The sequence below is a fragment of the Heterodontus francisci genome, chromosome 41 (genome assembly GCF_036365525.1).
Source record: "Heterodontus francisci isolate sHetFra1 chromosome 41, sHetFra1.hap1, whole genome shotgun sequence".
Taxonomy (NCBI): domain Eukaryota; kingdom Metazoa; phylum Chordata; class Chondrichthyes; order Heterodontiformes; family Heterodontidae; genus Heterodontus; species Heterodontus francisci.
The window spans coordinates 31,803,279-31,827,184 of NC_090411.1; the positions used below are offsets into that span (position 1 = coordinate 31,803,279).

The window sequence follows — 23,906 nt, forward strand, 5'->3', positions numbered from 1 at the left end:
CATCAATAATCAAATAATAATAATCAATAATCAAATCATACAATAATCAAAACATCTTGAATGAATGGAGTGAACATTACTGAATACAGCGTCACCTACAGACTCATCTCCATTTGCTGTAGTTTGTTTTGGGGCAGGCTTGATGGACTAGCTGGTCATTTCCTGCCCGTCAATTCTGTATGTTAGATGAGTCCTTTTTATGGTCAACTTTTAATGAGGCTAAAGATTATTTGAATCTGTTGGAAACACTGAGACTCAGATCTTCTCTAACTCTCTGGCTCATCATAGATTCAGACTGCACAGAAGGAGGCCATTTACCCCATCCTGCCTCTGCTGGCTTTTTAAAAGACCTATCCAATTAGGCCCACTCCCCCACACCTACCGATAGCCCAACAATTGTTCACCTTTTCAAGCATATATCCTCTTCAAAATTAGTATTAAATCTGCTTCCACCACCCTTTTAAGCAGTGCATTCCAAATCACAACAACTAGCCGTGCAAAAGGCTTTGACTAACTGACGGACATCATGTGGTCACATAAGGGCCACCTAGGTGGACCCCAGAGACTTTGATCAAGGCCTGTAGTTACTGGTTCTTAGGGAACTATTGATTGATCCTTTCCACAGGACCTCTAAATTCAATATCACTTCCTATAGGGAGTAGAGATGTTGATCAGTATGAAAAGATCAAGGTGATGATAAACAACCTTTGCTATTTGTGAATTGTCACACAACAGCAAAGTTTAATAAGGTGACTGAAATGTCTTGGTGTGTTATGCAACCTACACCAGAGTGTGTTATTCTCATTTTTAGTTTCTTTCGAACCAGAACCCATTAGCGTTACCTTTCCTTTACATGGTTTCTCCCATCACACAATCCCTTGTGCTACCACAATGAGTAGTTGAGGCAAAGAGCATAGATGTATTCAAGGGGAAGTTACATAAACAGTGGGAGAAAGGAATAGGCTCTGCTAATAGGGCTAGGAGGAATTCAGAGCATACACACTGATAAGGAGCTGTTGGGCCAAATAGCCTTTCTCTGTACTGTAAATTCAATGTAATTCTTAAAACACAGGCACCTGTAAAGCTTTCACATTGTGCCAGCTGAAGATTTTGTTTTGTCTGAAACATGAAGCCATCAAACCCATTAGCCTGGAAATCCGACCCAAGTCATAGAATTGTAGCACAATGTGCTGACAATACCCAAAAAGTGCCTTTAAGAGATGCAAAGACATCTACGTGGAATGATCGAAGACTGAATTTCATTGCTCCCAGTGCAGGACTCAACACCCCCCCCTCACCACCACCCCACCCAAGCAATTTAAATGAGAAGCAGCAAAATGAACCACAAGGAGACAAAATCCAATCCAATATCAAGTTTATTTTCAGCTAATGACAGCTATTACATTACACAGCAAGAGCCATATGTCTCATTGCTCTTTCTAGTCAGAAGCCATCATTCCTCACAATTGAGATTGAGGACTAAACACAAGCTGGTTTCCTGCAGTCAGTTCAGTCACTCTCCCCCAGGCTGAGCTTGTCAAACAGGTACTCTCCCATGTCATTGTCAGGGGCTCCCAGTCTCTTCAGGTTGGTGATGTGCTCTCTAAGCTTCTTGATCATCTTCACTTGCTCATCCAAGTAGTGAGTCTCCAGGAAGTCACACAACTGAAAAAAAAACCAGATAGGTCCAGCTGTAGAAATCATGAAGTAGTGTCTCAACAACGGTTTGGACATTAATCCTCTTGAACTTGTGGGTAGAGAAATGGTGTAACGATTAAATGTACTGCTCAAAAGAGGTATATAGATTAATTATCCTACTGTGATCAAACTCTCCTCTCCAAAACACTCAAGACACCAACAGGGAGATATTGGACATTGAAATATTGTGAATGGATTCCAGAGCTGCCAAGATTCATGAACTACAAAAGCCCACATTAAAAGAACTTACATGAGGGTCAGTGTTGCCAGTGGAGAGTTTGTGCAGATCCAGCAGACTCTGGTTCACATCCTTCTCCATCTGCAGAGCTCTCTGCATTGCCTCCAGACCATTGCTCCACTCATCCTGCTCTGGCTTCTGAAGAGGAAAGTCAGACAGTTTACTTACAATGGATTTAACAAAAAATACACATTAAATTGCCTGTCACCATAAACCACTGTTAGAATATAAATGACTGCATTTAGTTATCACAAGTGGACTGAGGAGGTAAATAGTATATCTATTTAAGGTGAAGCTAGAAATGTGCATAGAAAAGGAACAGAAGGATATGCTGATCAAGGTTAGTGAAGCAAGGAGAGGAGAGACTGGAGAAATATAAAATACTAGCATAAACCAGCTTGGCTAAATGGCCTATTTGTGCCTTTTATCAAGTTACAGTCAGTCAGTCATACAGCACAGAAACAGGCCCTTCAGCCCATTGTGTCTGCCAGCCATCAAGCATCTAACTATTCTAATCCCATTTTCCAACACTTGGCCTGTAGCCTTGTATGCTATGGCATTTCAAGTGCTCATCTAAATACTTCTTAAATGTTGAGGGTTCCTGCCTCTACCACTTCAGGCAGTGCGTTCCAGATTCCAACCACCCTCTGGGTTAAAAACTTTTCCTCAAATCCCCTCACCTTAAATCTATGCCCCCTGGTTTTTGACCCCTCCGCTAACGAAAAAAGTTTCTTCCTCTGTAACCTATCAATGCCCCACAATTTTGTATACCTCGAAGGCTTTCCTCCTCACTACTTACAACACCAGTTTTAGTGTCATCTGCAAACTTACTGATCATACCTCCTACATTCAAGTCTAAATCATTAATGTGCCCTACAAACAGCAAGGGTCCCAGCACCGATCCCTGTGGTACACCACCGGTCATAAGTTGTTTCAGATACTTTCTAAAGCATCAGTTTAAAGGGGATCCAAACAGGAGGCCATTTATTAAACCCAACCTTGATGTCCTCCAAGATGATTTGGCCTCCACGTTTATTCTGGAATTTCATCAGTTTCTCAGTGTGCTCCTGTTCCTCATGTGACTGCTCCTTGAAGAACTCAGCAAAGTGACGCAGGGCAACATCACCCCGGTCAAAGTAATAGGACTGTGGAGAGATTAAAGTAGCATTTGTTTCCCATGGCAGATCAATCATGCATTGCGTACATAAAGCCAATTTCAATATTTTTCTTTCAAGACTTCACAGTCTCACTAAAAATGCACAGTCTTATTCACTTCAATCGACATGGATTGGATAGTCTCACTCCAAGTCATGGTGAAACTAGCCAGTGGAAGATTAGGCCATTGGCAAAGGAACTGGGAAATTATCTAATTATCAAGATTTGGATCCTTCAACTAGGTTGATGTTCAATCATTAACTATTGACCCAGGTCTGTTTTGTACAGGTTAGTTAAAGGGCACGACTGGAACTGGAGGCAAAGCCCTTAAAGTAGAGATGTAGTTACAGTACACAATTCACATAGTACAATGATGATATAAACAAGTCTGAGTTTTACTGGCTACATTCATCCCATGGACAAGGTCAAAACTACAAGCAGCATTTGGAAACTTCAATACAAAGTATTTCAGAGGAGAAATTGATACCAAGGAATAAAAAAAAAAGTTAATTGTATGACTGGGAAGTACTCGAAGGTCAAGGCATAGGAAAACAGCAGGACTGAGGGAGAGCACCCCTGACTAGGGACAAAGTAACTGAAGGCTTGCTACCAATAAAGCAAAAGACTGTATGAGAAAGGACAGAAGGTTACAGCCTGGTACTTAAAGCCAATAGACAAACAAGAGCAGGCCATTCTGCCCTTCAAATTGAATGGAACAGCCTTGATCATACTGTTCTATCACTTAGCTTTAATCCCTTGCCTCAAAAGTTCCCGTTATCCCAACAGCCTTTGGCCGAGAGGAGAGAAACAAAAGCAAAAGTTCTAGATTGCTACCATCCTATGTGGAAAAGCACTTCTTGACTTCCCTCCCAAATGGCCCAACTTTAATTTTCAGATTAGATTCCTTCATTACGAAAGGCAAGACAGGGAAAAGCTTTTGGGCAATTTCAAATTAAGAATTGCCAAATATATTCATTGGAATGAGAGGGTATTCCAATAAATCTACAATAACAAACTCACAGGAAAGAGAGTTAAGATTTAACACACTCAAAAAATGGTTCAGCAATTGCACAGGAGAGAAAAAGTTTGTTCATTAACACACATGATAAATTACATACAGCTTTAAAAAAAAATCACTGTACATAGATTGCAGGAAAATAGCAGAGTTGGATATATCTCAGTTTAGTAAATTTATAATCTCCATTGAGATAGCGAAAAATGCAAAATTCACCATATTTAAACATAGGAAGAATAGAGCTCCAGATTGATCTGCTTGTTGACAGCATCCTCACAGCCTTTCTGGTAGTTCTGACACACTTGAGAAGCCATCTTATTTATTTTAACTTCCAAACAGCTTTGTTGAAACAAAAAGTTAAAACTTCAACTGCCCGAACTGCTGTTTTTGTTCTGCTAGATAATCCAGGGCGTGGCAGTCTAGGTAATGAGCGACAATCCTCAACACCCTATTAGAAATTGCAGCCTCCCTCAGTACACCAATCAAGTAAAGGGAGGGGGGGAAGAGCCACTCACAGCTTTGTAGGTTGAGCATCATTGGCTGACAGCTCAATAAGGATCTCAATTGCCCTGCACTTCCCCCAAACATAATTCAAATATCCAGAATCAGTGGTTTAAGCGAATTCTTTAGCGCTTTTATACGGATGTATATCTTTATCAATTAAAAGAGGTAATCAGTGCTCCCTTCTTAAAAGGACATCACTAAAAAAGGGCGGCACAGTGGCGCAGTGGTGAGCACCGCAGCCTCACAGCTCCAGCGACCCGGGTTCAATTCTGGGTACTGCCTGTGTGGAGTTTGCGAGTTCTCCCTGTGACTGCATAGGTTTTCGCCGGGTGCTCCGGTTTCCTCCCACAGCCAAAAGACTTGCAGGTTAATAGGTAAATTGGCCATTATAAATTGCCCCTAGTATAGGTAGGTGGTAGGGGAATATAGGGACAGGTGAGGATGTGGTAGGAATATGGGATTAGTGTAGGATTAGTATAAATGGGTGGTTAATGGTCGGCACAGACTTGGTGGGCCGAAGGGCCTGTTTCAGTGATGTATCTCTAAATCTAAAATCTAAATCTAAAAAATCTAAACTGTAACAGAAACCAAAACTCTAAAGGAAACTTAGCAATTCAAATTAAAATGACATTTCTTTTGAGTGGGGGGGGGGGGGGGGGGAGGTGTTGACGATACACTCCGGTGCCCACCAGTTGTAGGAGGCCACAAACAAACCGCCAGACACAGTGTGCCGCCCCCTCTCCGGGGACATCCAAGCATGGATGTAGCCGCTGATGAGAGGCAGACAGTTGGACTGAACGGCCTCCTCAGCTGCATACTACCTGGACCTGTTAATAGCCACCTGGCTTGGTTAAATAAATCCTCTGTTGTTTGTGAATCAGTGTCTTTTTAATAGTGCTGGATGGTTCAGTGAGTTGGGTATTTGCAGCTATCTGTAGCTTTGATGCAACATCCAGATGGATCAATGGATCTGTAAAGCAACCAACAATGGGACAGATGAATGTCAAGTTTTCAGATACTCCATCACTTCCAAACTTATTGAGCACCTGCATATAGAAACACAGAATTGTTACAGTGCAGAAGGAGGCCATTCGGCCCATCGTGCCCGCACCATCTCTCCAAAAGAGCAATTTACTCAGTCCCATTCCCCTGCCTTCTCCCCGTAACCCTGCACATTCTTCCTTTTCATATAACTGTCTAATTCCCTTTTGAATGCTTCATTTGAACCTGCCTCCACCATGTTCTCAGGCAGCCCATTCCAGACCTTAACCACTCGCTGCGTGAAAATGTTTCTCCTCATGTCACTTTTACTTCTCTTACCAAATACTTTAAATCTGTGCCCTCTCGTTCTTGGTCCTGTTCCGAGTGGGAGCAGTTTCTCTCTATCTGCTCTGTCCCAGACACCTCATGATTTTGAATACCTCTATTAAATCACATCTCAGCCTTCTTTTCTCCAAGGAAAACAGTCCTAACTTCTCCAATCTATCTTCATAACTGAAGTTCCTCATCCCTGGAACCATTCTTTGTGAATCTTTCCTGTGCTCTCTCCAATGCCCTCACATCTTTCCTAAAGTGCAGCGCCCTCCAGCTGAGGCCAAACTCGTGTCTTATACAAGTTCAACATAACTTCCTTGCTTTTGTACTCTATGCCCCTACTAATAAAGCCCAGGATATTGTATGCAGTATTAACCACTCTGTCAACCTGTCCTGCCACCTTCCGTGACTTATGCACATATACACCCAGATCCCTCTGCTCCTGCACCCTCTTCAGAATTGTACCCTTTATTTTATATTGTCTCTCCATGTTCTTCCTACCAAAATGAATCATTCACATTTCCCTGCATACATCAGCTAGAATATGGAGGAGACCCAGGGATGTTGAATTCTTATCATGAAATTTACAAGCAATGATATAGACTGCAGTTCAAAATGAAAGAACATGCATTTCTATCGTGTCTCTCATGATCTCAAGACGTTCCAAAGTGATTTACAGCCAATGAAATACTTTTTGAGGTGTAGTTACTGTTGTAATGTAGGAAATGCAGTCGTCAGTTTACCCTTAGCAAGCTCCCACAATCAGCAATGTAATCAAGACCAGATTTTCTGTTTTAGTGATGTTGGTTGACGGATAAATATTGGTCTCCAGGAAAAGTTTAGATTAGATTAGAGATACAGCACTGAAACAGGCCCTTCGGCCCACCGAGTCTGTGCCGAACATCAACCACCCATTTATACTAATCCTACACTAATCCCATATTCCTACCAAACATCCCCACCTGTCCCTATATTTCCCTACCACCTACCTATACTAGTGACAATTTATAATGGCCAATTTACCTATCAACCTGCAAGTCTTTTGGCTTGTGGGAGGAAACCGGAGCACCCGGAGGAAACCCACGCAGACACAGGGAGAACTTGCAAACTCCACACAGGCAGTACCCGGAATCGAACCCGGGTCCCTGGAGCTGTGAGGCTGCGGTGCTAACCACTGCGCCACTGTGCCGCCCTGCTCTTCTTTGAAATCGTTTCATGCGATCTTTTAACGCCCTCCTGAGAGGGCAGGCAGAGCCTTGGTTTCATGGTTCATCTGAAAGATGCACCTTTGACACAGCAGCTCTCCCGCAGTACTGCACTAGAAATGTCAGCCTAGATTTTATGCTCACGTTTCTAGAGTGGGACTTGATCCCACAATCTGCTGACTCAGAGACAATAGTGCTACCCACAGAGTCCTTCTGACTGATCCCTGAAACTAAAAGCTCTGCGTCGTCCACTGTGTCAATATTTATAGCAGTCATCTGTAGATTCACCCCATTATCTGTCTTTAGTCTCCTCAGACTCATCTCCTGTCCCATACTTCCGTACCACCTGCTGATACTAGGGGCAATTTATAATGGCCAATTTACCTATCAACCTGCAAGTCTTTGGCATGTGGGAGGAAACTGGAGCACCCAGAAAAAACCCACACCGACACGGAGAACTTGCAAACTCAGCACAGGCAGTACCCAGAATTGAACCCAGCTCCCTGGAGCCGAGAGGCTGCGGTGCTAACCACTGCGCCGCCCTTAGTTACTAGATGAACTGTTTCAACAAACTGAAAGGAAAGTTGACGTTGTCCTAAAAGTGGCAAATGTTAGGGTTCCCTGGATATCAGTCATAGACCTGATCAGAACACTGGAAATAGCAGTGTTCTGAAAGCATAAAAGTGGAGCATTATTGAAGGAAAGGTAGTAAGGAGGTTAATGAACTGGTGTGTTCATGTGTTGAAAACCTCTACATTTCAGTATGTTCAAACTGAAAGCACTAAACACAGACTAAGTCTCTGTTTACCCAATAGTTACCAGGGTCTATTTGCCAATTTACACTTAGAAGCAGCAGCGTTAAACATTTAGAATCCAGTGCAATTTTGTACCAGAGCAATAGGACTTAGAGTACTCATAAGGTTAAAAAAAAAGGACATGAGCAAGACCAATATATAAAAAAGAAAATCAGCACAGGAGACCCAAGGGGCTTCCAAGATTGCAAATGACAAGAAAAGGGAAAAGTTGAAACCTGTGGAGTCTGGGCTACAACAGCTGCTAAAAATGGAATCCAGAAGGGCTGAAAAATATAAAGTAAGAATGACTGGAGATTTGGTCTTTAGAGCAACCCAAGTTTGGAACATGCTCAAGTTTGGAGATCACTGGCACAGCTGGCATTTGTTGCTGATAGTTACCACAAGGTAGTGGCTTAGTGCCTCCCTGAACTGCAGGCCACATGAAGGTGCTCAAATGGTCACATTTAAGCCAGACTGGGCAAGGATAGCAGGTTTTCTCCACCACACCCCCACCAAAAAAAGCTAGTTGGATTTTTACAATCCAACCAGTCCGTGGCTACAGAGGTCAGTTTTCATGGAGAGGAATCCAAACTTTAAAATAGTCATGGGAATATTTGAATTTATTTTTTGAATTAGAAGTCTAATAACCACACTGTGTACCCTCAACTTGAAACTTAGCTCACCTAGAGTGGAGAAAGTGCAAAGTCTACACTGAGACTAAGGCAATGCAAGATAAAATTCTGTTACTTGAATTCTAAATATCACTAGTTCAGTTGTAACTGATGGTAAAGGCTCACACCCAATTGCAAATAGACTATTTTTCATTCATTATAGCCAGCAATTAATGGAGAATTTAGATTAAAAGATATTTTAAAAGGGAGAAAGACATTAAACTATTCAATGAACTTTGGCCTAGAGGCTGTGAACTATGTTTATATAGATTAGCAATTACATCAAGTCAGCCAATTACATTACCAGTCCCTCCTTGCCACTGAGTGCAATTATATGAGGCCTCACCTGACATTTTGCACTCAGTATTTGCATCAGGGATCAGCAGCAATTCAAGGGGTGGGTTGGGGTTTGTCTATTCAGAGTGCAGCTTGTACTGCAAAACATCCATAACAAAAAGGAGATTCAAGTGAGGAGCAAGGTCTTACCATAACCAAAATCACATTGGAGTCTTAGTGCACCAAACATTTAAACCAGCTAAGAGACCAAGATTAGACTTGTAGCTTTGATCATCTTAGGCCACTACTGAACCAAAGTCAGTATTCTGGAAAGAAGGTTAAATAATCCCCATTACCAACCAAATCTAGCTTGATTCCATTTCTTCGAAGTAATTCTTATTTGATGCAAGCTCAAACAACTGACCTGAAAATCAGTTCTGTTAAACACCAAAATGTTTTTATTTCAGCTGCCACAAAACACCCAAATACAACATTTACAAGTTAACCTCAAGACAATTACTAGTTCAGAGTAATGCCAATACTTTAGTACACCCAAAGTCACTCTTCCCCCAGCATGTGCTTGTCAAACAGGTACTCTCCCATGCCATTGTCAGGGGCTCCCAGTCTCTTCAGGTTGGTGATGTGATCTCCAAGCTTCTTGATCATCTTCACTTGCTCATCCAAGTAGTGAGTCTCCAGGAAGTCACACAACTAGAACATAAGAGGAAAACTGGTTATGTCCAGCAGCAGATAAATGAATGTTTCAGCTATCTCTTGGACTGGAGGATAGTCAAACTTACACCACAATGCAGGTTTGCTCCGGTGATGCAGTAATTGCTGTACAATAGGTGCTTAGTTCCCAGGATCATGGAGACATTGACTTCTCAAAAATAATGGTCTACTTTACCCTCCATTCCCTAAAGATCTCAGGAGGCACACCAACACAACTATCAGCTCATGATATTCCACCACCTCATATTAAAAGCATTAAGAACTTACATGAGGGTCAGTGTTGCCAGTGGAGAGTTTGTGCAGATCCAGCAGACTCTGGTTCACATCCTTCTCCATTTGCAGAGCTCTCTGCATTGCCTCCAGACCATTGCTCCACTCATCCTGCTCTGGCTTCTGAAGAGGACATTTAAAAATGCATCATCAGTTCCTATGGCCAACTTTGAGAATAGCAGTCAAGGAGTTGGTTTCTCTCAATAGCAAGTATTCAGTTCAATACTGAATAAACACCTGCAAGTTTAAAAGATTCCACCTAGTCTGACAGCAGAGGAGATACTATCCTGTGAACTAATAGCCAAAAGAAGTAGAGATTAGAAACCAGGGTTATTCAAGTTCACAACAGAAAAAAAAAAAGGAGGCCATTCTGCCCATCACATCTTGGCTCTTAAATGAATCCACTCATTCAGCTGCCCTGTATCCTCTTCACTTCCATGTCCATCTACTCCTTCCCTTACAAGATCCAATGGTCTTTGCTTTGGGTTATTACTTCATAACTAGTTTTTCCAATTTGCAATCATCCTGAATCTACCTTGTCATCTATGGCTTCAATGTCCTTTATCAGCACTGTTCCAGCTGCCACATTGTTATGTACAAGTTAACTAGCTTGGTTGCTTATGAATGCAATGTTCCTATAGCTAAGCAATTATATTGCCAGCCCACCACAGCCTTGTGTCTCATGTGATCCATTACTAGTATTTCTCCACAGCTGACCTTGATATCCACTAGGCTGATACGCCCACCACGTTTATTCTGGAATTTCAGCAGTTTCTCAGCCTGCTCCCATTCCTCATGTGACTGCTCCTTGAAGAACTCAGCAAAGTGACGCAGGGCAACATCATCCCGGTCAAAATAGAAGGACTGTAGGCACAAGAGTGAATTATACCAAAATGAATTAGTGAGCAACAGAAATAGTGTCAACATGGATCAAATTGCCAAGTTTGATCATGCAAATGATACATTACTGATTTGCAACTCAAGTTTACCCAAAGAATGGAATAAATTTCTGACATAGAACTAAAGATTTTCAATACCCACAATACAATGGAAGCCTTGAAGTGGGTCTGTGCCCTCACCAGGTCAGAGAACTTTAGTGCAGAATAGGATAGAATGCAATCCAAAAAACCCAACATTTAAGACAGATATGCTGAGCTTTGTCCAGTCCCAGGTAGTGGAGGCAGCATACATTGCCATACCCAGAGTCCAATAACAGATATTGGAGTTTGTTTGACTTTAGGTACTAGTTTTATGAGCTGTATCTTCTGACAAGGGGGCAACCACAAAAGTAAAAACACTCCCCAATTATATTTTATCCAAATATGAAAGTTTTGTATTGTTTAGAAAAAAAAAGTCATGCTCCCACTCAAGTTTGAATAAAACTTTTCAGAAAGGTGAACACAGTTTGTAAATCACCAATTTGCCTTCAGGCATAATAGCTTAAGCAGATTTGTCTACAAGATTTTAGCTTTAATAAAAAAGGGCATGATGTAGGATCAAGTGTATATAGCTAGTTAAATGCTAATAGATGCATTTTCACTTAACAACTCACTAACAGGGTCATGTAGACTTACTATAGGCAAGGTCACTTAACTCAGAAGGCATTCACAGGCTAATATTTAAGATTAGGACTGCATTAGTTTTCATAAAGTGATGAGCAAAGGTTGTGGTCAATTTGACAGAATCAATGATAAGAAAAAGTATAAAATTATTAGAACAGTTAACAACATTAAAAAGTTAATTGACGAGATAACAACTCCACATTAGTTAATAAAACCAAATAGACTCAAAGAAACAAAGTATACCATGGACAGGTAAACATAAGAGGAATGGAGCTCCAGGTTAATCTGCTTATTAACAGCATCCTCACAGTCCTTGTGATAGTTCTGACGCACTTGGGAATCCATCTCCACTATAGCAGCTCACAATCACCTAGAAAATTCTAGAACTCTTATATTTATACTATTGGATCAGTCTGACTTCAAACAGAGAATGACATCACAAATGATGATTGACAATCCCTGATAGCCAGTTAGGAATCTCCCATGAATCCAGGCACCACTTGACAAAGGAGAGGGGGTGTGGGGGAGGATGATGGGGGGGATGGAGGATGATGGGGGGGGGAGACCCAGAGTCAATCAGCCAATCCAATAGGAAATAGTAGCATAGCAGTTATATTACTGGGACTAGTAATTCAGAAGCCTGAACTAATGATCCAGTGGACATAAGTTGAAATCCTTTCATAGCAGGTGGGGAATTTAAATTCAGTTAATAAATATATCAGTATTCTGCACTGTGGTTGACTCTTAATTGCCTTCTGAGATGGCTGAGCAAGCCACTCAGTTGTATGAAATGAAAATGTCAAATAAGAATTAAATCGGATGGATCACTCAGCTTTGACATAGCATCAGATACAACAAATGCACACTCTGCTCAGTCAACCCTGCAAAGTCCTCCTCCCTCATGTCCGGGGACTTGTGCCAAAATTGGCAGAACTGTTCCACAGACTAGTCCAACAACAGCCTGACATACTCATACTCACAGAAGCATACCTATTAGCCAATATCCCAGATTCACCCATTCCTATCCCTGGGTATGGCCTGTGCCACAGGCAGGGCAGACTCACTAGAAATGGCAGCATTGTGGCATATAGTTGGTCTGGGTGTCCTTAACATTGACTCTGGACCCTATGAAGTCTCAAGGCATCACGCCAAATGTGGGCAAGGAAACCTCCTGCTGATTACAACCCTACCTCAGCTGATGAATCAATACTCCTCCTTGTTGAACACCATTTGGAGAGGCACTGAGGGTAACAAGGGCACAGAATATATTCTGGGGGACATCAATGTCCATTATCAAGAGTGGCTCAGCAGCACCATGGCTGGTTGAGTCCTGAAAGACATACCTGTCAGGCGAGGACTGCCGTAGGTACTGAGAGAACCAACAGGAGGGAAAAACCCACTTGACCTCCTCCTCACCTACCTGTTGCAAATGCATCTGTCCTTACAGTGTTGGTAAGAATGACTACAGCACAGTCCTTGTGGAGACAAAATCCTATGTTTACACTGAGGACACCCTCCATCGTATTGTGGGGCACTACCGCACATGGGATAGATTAAGAATAGATCTAGCAGCTCAAAACTGGGCATCCATGAGGCACTGTGGGCCATCAGCAGCAGCAGAATTGTATTCAACCACAATCTGGCATATCCCTAACTCTAACATTACCATCAAGCCAGAAGCAGCACCAGGCAACCTAAAAATGAAGTACCACGCTGGTGAAGCTACAATGCAAGACAGAATTAGGCAATCCCAATGAATCAGATCAAAGCTCTGCAGATCTGTCATATCTAGTCAGGAATTGATAAGGTGTCGTCAACAGTGCTATCAAGCAGCACTTACTCACCAATAAGCTGCTCAGTTTGGGTTCCACCAGGATCTTTTGGCTCCAGACCACAATACAGCCTTGGTCCAAACATGGACAAGCAGCTGAATTCCAGAAGTAGAGTGACTGCCCTTAACATCAAGGCAGCATTTCACCAAGTTTCACATCAAGAAACCCGAGTAAAATTGAAGGCTATGAGAATTGGGGAAAATCCTCCACTGGCTGGAGTCATACCTGGCACAAAGGAAGATGGTTTTCATTGTTGGAAGTCATTCCCCTCAGCCCCAGAACGTTGCTGCAGGATTTCCTCAGGACAGTTCCTAGGCCCAAATATGCTTCATCAATGGTCTTTCCTCCATCACAAAGTTAGAAGTCGGGATGTTTGTTAATGATTGTCCAGTGTTTGTTGCATTTGCAACTCTTCAGATAATGCAGCAGTCTGTACCTGCAAGCAGTAAGACCTGGATAACATTCAATCTTGGGCTGATAACATTCTCACCACACAAGTACCAGTCAATAAGCATCTCCAACAAGAGAGAATCTATCCTCTCCCCTTGACATTCAACTGCATTACCATCACTGAATCCCCCAGAATCAACATCCTGGGGCTTACCATTTACTAGAAACTGAACTGGACCAGTGATATAAATGCTGTGGCTACAAGAGCAGGTCACAGGCTGGGAATTCTGTGGTGCATAACTCACCTCCTGACTCCTCAAAGCCTGTCCACCATCTACAAGGCACAAGTCAGGAGTGCGGTGGAATATTCTCCACTTCCCTAGATGAATTCAGCTTCAGCAACACTCAAGAACAAAGAACAAAGAGAACAAAGAACAGTACAGCACAGGAACAGGCCATTCGGCCCTCCAAGCCTGCGCCGATCTTGATGCCTGCCTAAACTAAAACCTTCGGCACTTCCGGGGCCCATATCCCTCTATTCCCTTCCTATTCATATATTTGTCAAGATGTCTCTTAAACGTCGCTATCGTATCTGCTTCCACCACCTCCCCCGGCAGCAAGTTCCAGGCACTCATCACCCTCTGTGTAAAAAAACCTGCCTCGCACATCCCCTCTAAACTTTGCCCCTCGTACCTTAAACCTATGTCCCCTAGTAACTGACTCTTCCACCCTGGGAAAAAGCTTCTGACTATCGACTCTGTCCATGCCGCTCATAACTTTGTAAACCTCTATCATGTCGCCCCTCCACCTCCGTCGTTCTAGTGAAAACAATCCGAGTTTTTCCAACCTCTCCTCATAGCTAATGCCCTCCAGACCAGGCAACATCCTGGTAAACCTCCTCTGTACCCTCTCCAAAGTCTCAACGTCCTTCTGGTAGTGTGGCGACCAGAATTGCACGCAATATTCTAAGTGTGGCCTAACTAAAGTTCTGTACAGCTGCAACATGACTTGCCAATTTTTATACTCTATGCCCCAACCGATGAAGGCAAGCATGCCGTATGTCTTCTTGACTACCTTATCCACCTGCGTTGCCACTTTCAGTGACCTGTGGACCTGTACGCCCAGATCTCTCTGCCTGTCAATACTCCTAAGGGTTCTGCCATTTACTGTATACCTCCCACCTGCATTAGACCTTCCAAAATGCATTACCTCACATTTGTCCGGATTAAACTCCATCTGCCATTTCTCCGCCCACGTCTCCAACCGATCTATATCCTGCTGTATCCTCTGACAATCCTCATCATTATCCGCAACTCCACCAACCTTTGTGTTGTCCGCAAACTTACTAATCAGACCAGCTACATTTTCCTCCAAATCATTTATATATACTACAAACAGCAAAAGTCCCAGCACTGATCCCTGCGGAACACCACTAGTCACATCCCTCCATTCAGAAAAACACCCAGAAGCTTGACACCATCCAGGAAAAAAACAGCCTGCCTAATTGGAAGCCCATCCACCACCTTCGACATTCACTCCCTCCACCACCGACGCACAGTGGCAGCCGTGTGTACCATCTACAAGATGCACTGCAACAACTCACCTTTGACAGCATCTTCCAAACTTAGCGACCTCTACCACCTAGAAGGACAAGGGTAGCAGGCACATGGGACACAACCAGCGTCAAATTCCCCGCCAAATGATACAACATTCTGAAACTCATTCCAAACTGCACTGCAGTGTACCTACTCGACAAGGACTGCAGCGGCTCACCACTTTCTCAAGGGCAATTAGGGATGGGCAATAAATGCTGGCCTTGCCAGTGATGTGCACGTCCCATCAACTAATAGAAAAAAGCTAATATCAGCAATGGTGACCATGAAATTACCAGATTATCATAAAAACCCATCTGGTTAACCAATGTCCTTTAGGGTAATAGATCTGACATCCTTACCTGATCTGGCCAATATGTAATTCCACTGCAATGTGGTTGACTCAACTTCCCTCTGAAATGGCCTCGAAAGCCACTCTGCCATAAATGCTGGTCTTGCCAGCGATGCCCGTAACCTGTGAATGAATTAAAAGAAAATGGGCTGGCTTTGGCAATTGGTCTTGGTGATGTCACTGCTTGGAACTTTTTTGATGGTCCAATAATGATGATGCTGGGTTGCCCAGAGTGACCAATTAATAGTCATCACAACATGTACTCCTTTTATTTTTTTAGTCAAAGTGTTTTGGTTCTACTCATTTGGCTGCCAACTCGGATGATTAAATCATCAATTGGAAATACTTAAACCATAAATGTCCCCCTTTTAAAGGGCCACAAACAATAGAATCACAATAAATTATAATCAAACTAATATAAAAAAACTATCAAATTATAATTTTACTCTCTGTATCCACTGTGCACTGCAGTCCCTCCGGTGCCCACCGATCACAGAAATCTCGAGTGTATTGGTTGTCACCGTATGCTCCCTCTTCAGGGACACCGGGCACAGGCATGGCCATGGAAGAGATGCGGGTAGCTGGACAAATCTGTCCCCTCGACCATGCTCTGCCTGGACCTGATGGGGTAGCCACCTTGGCCAACCCCAGGAGCAGACCCACAAGGAGGTCCTCTCACCCGTTCCCCTCCACACCAAGTGGCCAAGATCAGGAGAGTGGGATTGAAGTGAAAAGTGCCTCTTTTAGGTCACCAGTAATATGAGATAGTCAATTCAGCTAAAAAGATTCAAAATATAAGGATCAAGTGCCATTGCAACAAAAAGATACCTTCCCTACAAAATCAGGATCTTATTTTTGACGTGCAAGATACTGTAAATCCTGAGGTGCCCACTGGTGGCAGAAGGCATCCAGGGTACCAGTGGACACCACATGCTCCCTCCCTCAGGGCCATCTGGGCAACTGCAAGACGATAGAAGAGAAACAGGCAGACAGAATGACCCCACCCAACCAGCTGTCCACCATCCCAACCCCATGGGCCTAACCAGTCCTGGAACAACAAATTGCTGAATTAGCTATGCCTAGCAAGCCCAAAAGAAGATCCTGACTTTCTCTCACTCGTCCCTTCGCATCCTGCGGCTACAGATCTAGTAACATTGGGGAAACATAGTGTCTCCTTATGTGTTACTTTAGAAAAGAATACCATTCGTGATGATCATGATTGTTTATTTTTGCTTCCCACGTGTAATATTTTGAACTTGTCTGCAGTATTCATCCAATGGGGCCCATCAGCAAAGTTCTGCCTGGTCTGAAGTATCATCCCCACTGCACCTTATCCTTGATTGGTGTCCTCTGTGAGTATAGAGCTCTGATTGGTTACTGGGAGTTGTTACTCATCAGCTGGAATGTCACTCCCTGTATTTAAGGCGCGCTGTCCACATACTATAAATACTGGAGCTTGGTAGGGAATTAGGTTTATTTAGGAAGTTAGAATGGCTTCCCAAGTGTGTCAGAACTACCACAAGGATTGTGAAGATGCTGTTAACAAGCAGATCAACCTGGAGCTCTATTCCTCCTATGTTTACCTGTCTATGGTGAGTTTTATTTCAACTCCTAAGTTCAACTCACTTAATCACACTGTAGTAAATGCACAATGAATGTATTGTTTTTAAAGTTGTAATGTAGTGACATATCTGACTTATATGAACAGTAATAAACTTTTCTGTTCCTTGCAGTTGCTGTACTGAGTGTCTTAAATCTCAATGATTCCCTTTTACTGGGTTGTAAACTTTGTATGAAGTTTAGTTCTGAAAAATACTCTTGTAATTCTGGTGAAAAAATCTTAATGTTAACTTCTAGATGTATTATAACTTAAATTGACCAATTTATCATTTTGAACATGTTCAAGTGATATTGCAATTAAAGTTGAATTGGTAACTTTAATGGCTAACTTTCTATTGAGATCTTAGCATTTGTTAAGTAAGTAGGCCTATGTTAACAGCTGTCATTAATTAATAAATATTCACAATTAAAATGTGAGTGCCCATTTCAAGGGGCACAATGAATTTGTCAATTTTTTTTAAAACTTACCTTTCAGAGACAAAATATTAAATTTAATTAAACACTCCTGTCCCTCTAGTGCTCACTAGGTGAAGGCCTCTAGCATAGTGGCAGACATTACTTGTCTCATCTCCAGAGACACCCAGGTGTGACTGCCTAGTGAAGAGACAAGCAGTTGGGTCAAACAGCCCCCTAGTAAGCCTATGATGGAAATGTACACTTTGACCTTAAAAGGGATAACATTGAGCTTAACTTTGTGTACAATATGCATTTTAATTGCTCTTGTGAGATACCTTGCTAATTATTTTTAATCTTTCCACAGTCCTATTACTTTGACCGGGATGATGTTGCCCTGTGTCACTTTGCTGAGTTCTTCAAGGAGCAGTCACATGAGGAACGGGAGCATGCTGAGAAACTGATGAAATTCCAGAATAAACGTGGAGGCCGAATCATCTTGGAGGACATCAAGGTTAGATTTAATAAGCAGCTCCCTTCAACAGATTGAACTGCAGTTTCAATTCTATAGGGTAAAAACAAAATACTGCAGATGCTGGAAATCTGAAATAAAAACAAGAAATGCTGGAACCACTCAGCAGGTCTGGCAGCATCTGTGAAAAGAGAACGCTGGAGTTCCGAAGGAGGGTCACTGACCCAAAACATTAACTCTGCTTCTCTTTCCACAGATGCTGCCAGACCTGCTGAGTGGTTCCAGCATTTCTTGTTTTTTTTCCAATTCTACAGGAATTGGTTTGTTTGACTGCATTGTTTGCTTAATGGTGAACTGTCTGACCTTTCTCCAGAAGCCAGAGCAGGATGAGTGGAGCAATGGTCTGGAGGCAATGCAGAGAGCTCTGCAGATGGAGAAGGATGTGAACCAGAGTCTGCTGGATCTGCACAAACTCTCCACTGGCAACACTGACCCTCATGTAAGCTCTTTAATGTGGGCTCTTGGGTAAATTAGAATTGATTAAACTTTACTGTCATTCAGAAAACCTATATCCATAGCTTTGTGCTGTGGTGTCTCTGGATTCTTTAAGAGGTGATGGAGAGGAAAAGGTGACTTACTTCCTGTGGACAGGAAGCAAATGTGTCCCAGTGATTCTGGGTACTATACATCTATTTATCTTCTAATGCAGTAATTCCATCAATCTCCATTGTATCACTTGCACATCCTCTAGTCTCAGTGCAATAAAATTCAAACTCTCTCAGGACTAAGATTTTTGATCTGCTGTTGATTTTGTAGCTCATTTCCCTTTTTTTTTTTTTTTTCTTTCAGTTGTGTGACTTCCTGGAGACTCACTACTTGGATGAGCAAGTGAAGATGATCAAGAAGCTTGGCGATCACATCACCAACCTGAAGAGACTGGGAGCCCCTGACAATGGCATGGGAGAGTACCTGTTTGACAAGCTCACCCTGGGGGAGAATGACTGAACTGACTGCAGGGTTCAAGCTTGTTTTGTTTAATAATGTATGTAGGCCTTGCTCTTTCTGTCATCTTTTTAGGGACTGATTGCTTGTGTTTTGTAGAAGAACTGTGAACTGGGCTCTCCAATATGAAATATAATTGAATAAAGTGTTTAAAATGGCCCTCTTGAGTGGTTGCTTATTCTGTAATAACCAGAAATTATGAACTTTCTGCAGTAGCTCCTCACTCTCGTCACTCTTGTGGTATGTGCTGGTACTTTCCTTCTGGTGTATTGACATGATTTTGTATTTCTGAGCCATACGATGGTGTAAACTTGATTCTATGTGTACCATGAATGTAATTGACAAAGCAATGATCATGTTGCAACTGGCCATAACCACCAATGCTGTCATTCAAGTCACTACTGCTGACACATACTTATCTTGCCCCTTTCCACAAATGGCAACAAGCTCTTGTTAATTGATCAATACAGCAAGACATGAACACCAGGAAAGTTTTTCCAGTGGGTTTGGTATTAAACCATTTCAGAGTAATGACCATAAAGCTGTGGTTTAGTATCCTATTTAAGAATAGTACCTGCTCTTGGAAGTTCAATACCTAATTTTTGAAGTCTGGTTCTGTACCTCAGCTACTACAAACAGCTCATTACTTCTGTTGCAGACTCTGGTAAGCTTGGTGGCAGTGCAGAGTAGACCTACTCACAGTAGTAACTTGAGCTCACTTGCATTAAGTTATTAAACTCATCACACGCAGGCCACTGTGATTGGGGAAATCAAGGTAAAATGCTATGTCTGCTTGCTTTTAACTGGCAACTTGTGGGGAAATGTGTGCTGAGAGCCACTCCTATTTCCTTACCCCCTACAACCCTTCTACAGGACTGAGGAACTGACTATAGTACTAAAGGAAAAATAAGAGCATATGGAACTATACATCAGCAAATGGAAGCAAAGGCATTTCATCAAATAACTCAACACACCAAGCATGTTACACAAAGCTATTTCTCCTGAAACACTTTGACCATACAACGGCTCAATGAATTCAATAGGGAATTGGAAATATTGAATTTACAAAGCTTTGGGCTGCTTGAATAGGTGCTAATTTAGTTTTGACAAGGAAATTGCATATACTTGAAATAAAAAATTTCAAAGGGGTAAATGAAAGATGTGATGGGCCGAATGGCCTCTATCTGTGCTTGTATGGTTCCATATCCCAATATTCTTGGGCTCTCCATAAATGTATCACTTTGTATTTTGGTCCAGTGTGCATTTTAAAACAAATAGCAATCATTGTTTCTAAATTGTACTGGATTTGTCTTCTGTGATTCAAATATGGATGCAGCTGTAATAATGCAGTGTGTACAATGAAGTTTCAGAACTTAGTTGAGTCCTGCACTGGGTACAATGATATTGCAGTCTTCAGTCATCCCACATTAATGTCTTTGCATCTCTCAAAGGCACTTTTGGAGATTAATAGCACCTCATTTCATACACCGATGAGATAAAATTCTACAAGTTAGTGTGGATTTGAGTGCTGTTTGGTTTAACTGATCCATATTTCAGAAAAAGCAATGGCTTCAGCTGACTCATTGTGTTGATCTTGGATTTGAATGAGCTGCAAACATTCTCTGGACTATGTTCGCAACTGAGGTCAATCTTTACCCCACTCCATGCTGATACATTTCCTACAGTGTGACTACGAAGAATAGCAGGCTAAAGGCCTGCTACCTGACCCGAATCTGACGGGACCCGACGACGTGTGTCGGGTTCGGGATGGGTCGCTCTTCCGGATCAGACTTTCGGGCTCGGGTTGGGTCAGGTGTGGGAAAAAATGGAAGGACTCGGGCCAGGCCGGGTTCGGGTCGGGTTTTTTTTCCAGACCCGAGCAAGCCTCCTAATTGATGGACTAGAACTTATGTTTTTTTCTCCAGAAGAAAAATTTCTGTCTTTACATTTGAAGGGATTGGGTGATGGGGGCACAGTTTTAATCCAAGGGAACACATCACATCATCAAATCCAGGACTGAAAATCTGAATCTCTTTTGCATGGATTCGGGGAAGGTTCCATTAGATTGGAAAATAGTAAATATAACTCTTTTATTCAAAAAGGGAGACAGAAAGCAGGAAACTACAGGCCAGTTAGCTTAATATCTGTCATAGGGAGAATGTTAGAAGCTATTATTAAGGACGTTATACCAAGGTACTTAGAAAATGTCAAGGTAATCAGGCAGAGTCAGCTGGTTTTATGAATAGGAAATCGTGTTTAACTAATTTATTGGAGTTCCTTGAAAAAGTAACATTTTTTGCTGTGGATAAAGGGGAACTGGTGGATGTACTGTACTTAGATTTCCAGAAGGCATTTGATAAAGTACCACATCAAAGGTTATTGTGGAAAATAAAAGCTCATGGTGTAGGGGGTAAGATATTGACATGGATAGATGATTGGCTCACTAACAGGAAACAGAGAGTAGGCATAAATGGGTCATTTTCTGGTTGGCAAGATGTAATGAGTGGTGTGCCACAGGGATCAGTGCTGGGGCCTCAACGTTTTACAAGCTATATAAATGACTTGGATGAAGGGACCAAAGGTATGGTTGCTAAATTTGTTGATGACACAAAGATAGGTAGGAAAATAAGTTGTCAAGAGGACATAAGGGGGCTACAAAGGGATATAGATAGGTTAAGTGAGTGGGCAAAGATCTGGCAAATGGAGTATAATGTGGGAAAGTGGGAAATTGTCCATTTTGGCAGGAAAAATAAAAAAGAAGCATATTATCTAAATGGTGAGAGATTGCAGAGCTCTGAGATGCAGAGGGATCTGGGTGTCCGAATGCATGAATCGCAAAAGGTTAGTATGCAGGTACAGCACGTAATTAAGAAAGCTAATATTGTTACCGTTTATTGCAAGGGAAATCAAATACAAAAGTAGGGAGGTTTTGTTTCATTTATACAGGACATTGGTGAGACCACATCTGGAGGACTGCATACAGTATTCGTCTCCTTATTTAAGGAAAGATGTAAATGCGTTGGAAGCAGTTCAGAGAAGGTTTACTAGACTAATACCTGGAATGGGCGGGTTGTCTTACAAGGAAAGGTTAGACAGGCTAGCCTTATATCTGGTGGAGTTTAGAAGAGTAAGAGGCGACTTGATTGAAACATATGAGGGGCCTTGACAGGGTGGATGTGGAAAGGATGTTTCCTTTTGTCGGAGAATCTAGAACTAGGGGTAACTGTCTAAAAATAAGGGTCGCCCATTTAAGACCAAGATGAGGAGAAATGTTTTTCTCTCAGAGGATCATGAATTCTCTTCCTCAAAAGGCGGTGGAAGCATAGTCTTTGAATATTTTTAAGGCAGAGGTAGATAGATTCTTGATAAGCAAAGGGGGGGGTGAAAGGTTATTGGGGGTAGGCAGGAATGTGGAGTTGATGTTGCAATCAGATCAGACATGATCTTGTTGAATGGCGGAGCAGGCTCGAGGGGTCGAGTGGCCTACTCCTGCTCTTAATTCATATGTTCGTAAATCACATGTCAAGACATTGAATCTAGGTCAAACACCAAATTGATGAGCCATATTACTGCAGAACATTTTATTCCCACAGTTTCAATCTGATTCAAATATTCATCAACCTCATTGAAAAAACTCGTTTAACATACATTGGCGGGCAGGAAAAAACCAACTGGTCCATCAAACCTGCCCCAAGATACACTACAGTAAATGGTGACATGTCTGTGGGTGACATTGTATTCAGTATTGTTCACTCCTTCTCAGTCTCACTGAATGTGCTGAATTTTATGAGAATGAAAATCAAAAAACTGCCACAACCTTTTGGTCAGCTATGTGACCTTGTCCAATCTACACCTTCTCCTTTGTTACCTCTTGCCCCACCCCCACCTCACTTGCTTATAACCTGTGACTTTTCTAATATTTGTCAGTTCCGATGAAGGGTCACTGACCCGAAACGTTAACTCTGCTTCTCATTCCACAGATGCTGCCAGACCTGCTGAGTGGTTCCAGCATTTCTTGCTTTCAGTTTAAGTTCAATCATTGCTGGTCTGCACCATTGTTTTGTGGTGCTCTGCCCATAAAACCCCAAAAAGATAACAGGAATGCATTTGGTTGAGTATAGCGGCAACTCAGAATGGGATTGGTAGCTTATATTAAATACCTAAACTGCTTTCTCCCCACAGGGCAGTTTCTATTTTAGAAAGAATTATCTGCAGACTCAAAATAGGGCAATACAATCACTGTAGAAACATCCCTTGTATTTTAACAAATTACAGCAGATTCAGAGGCAGGTTAACAGGAGTTACAATTACTAGTGGAAACAGTTCCTTGTATTTATCTGCCTAGGCCTCAGTTCCCCAAACCTCCTTTTTCCTCAATTGAGGATTTCCCCCCACTGTGGTTGACAGGGCCCTCAACCGTGTCCGGCCCATTTCCCGCACCTCTACCCTCACCCCTTCCCCTCCCTCCCAGAACCGTGACAGGGTTCCCTTGTCCTAACTTTCCACCCCATCAGCCTCCATATCCAAAGGATCATCCTCCGCCATTTCCGCCACCTCCAGCGTGATGCCACTACCAAACGCATCTTCCCCTCCCTTCCCCTGTCAGAATTCCGAAGGGATCATTCCCTCTGCGACAACCTGGTCCACTCCTCCATTACCCCCACCACCTCGTCCCCGTCCCATGGCACAGATGCTGCCAGACCTGCTGAGTGGTTCCAGCATTTCTTGTTTTTATCTCAGATTTCCAGCATCCGCAGTATTTTGCTTTTATTTTAATGATTGAACTTAGTTGAGTTCATGATACTAAAGGTAACTACAA

General features: G+C 42.4%; 2 protein-coding genes across 2 annotated transcripts; one reads left to right on the forward strand and one right to left on the reverse strand.

Moving 5' to 3' along the window:
• Window positions 1-1,509: 1,509 nt before the first annotated feature.
• LOC137353561 (ferritin, higher subunit-like) lies at window positions 1,510-11,779 on the reverse strand. Its single transcript, XM_068019928.1, has 6 exons — window positions 11,678-11,779; window positions 10,590-10,736; window positions 9,870-9,995; window positions 2,935-3,081; window positions 1,949-2,074; window positions 1,510-1,665 (listed from the first exon to the last, which is right to left on the reverse strand). The coding sequence occupies exons 1-6, from the start codon at window positions 11,777-11,779 to the stop codon at window positions 1,510-1,512; spliced, it is 804 nt and encodes a 267-aa protein (XP_067876029.1).
• A 5,311-nt stretch (window positions 11,780-17,090) lies between these two features.
• LOC137353562 (ferritin heavy chain B-like) lies at window positions 17,091-19,090 on the forward strand. Its single transcript, XM_068019929.1, has 4 exons — window positions 17,091-17,192; window positions 17,981-18,127; window positions 18,459-18,584; window positions 18,935-19,090. The coding sequence occupies exons 1-4, from the start codon at window positions 17,091-17,093 to the stop codon at window positions 19,088-19,090; spliced, it is 531 nt and encodes a 176-aa protein (XP_067876030.1).
• The last annotated feature ends 4,816 nt before the right edge of the window (window positions 19,091-23,906 follow it).

What these genes read in the sequence shown, in the direction of transcription:
- LOC137353561 (XM_068019928.1), bottom strand. Translation starts at nt 11,779, where the DNA reads ATGGATTCCCAAGTGCGTCAGAACTATCACAAGGACTGTGAGGATGCT. An exon ending in CTGGCAACACTGACCCTCAT is followed by an intron (nt 3,082 to 9,869) that starts GTAAGTTCTTAA and finishes ATCTCTCCACAG; the next exon opens with TCCTATTACTTTGACCGGGG. An exon ending in TCATCTTGGAGGACATCAAG is followed by an intron (nt 2,075 to 2,934) that starts GTTGGGTTTAAT and finishes TTTCCTCTTCAG; the next exon opens with AAGCCAGAGCAGGATGAGTG.
- LOC137353562 (XM_068019929.1), top strand. Translation starts at nt 17,091, where the DNA reads ATGGCTTCCCAAGTGTGTCAGAACTACCACAAGGATTGTGAAGATGCT. An exon ending in CCTATGTTTACCTGTCTATG is followed by an intron (nt 17,193 to 17,980) that starts GTGAGTTTTATT and finishes ATCTTTCCACAG; the next exon opens with TCCTATTACTTTGACCGGGA. An exon ending in CTGGCAACACTGACCCTCAT is followed by an intron (nt 18,585 to 18,934) that starts GTAAGCTCTTTA and finishes TTTTTCTTTCAG; the next exon opens with TTGTGTGACTTCCTGGAGAC.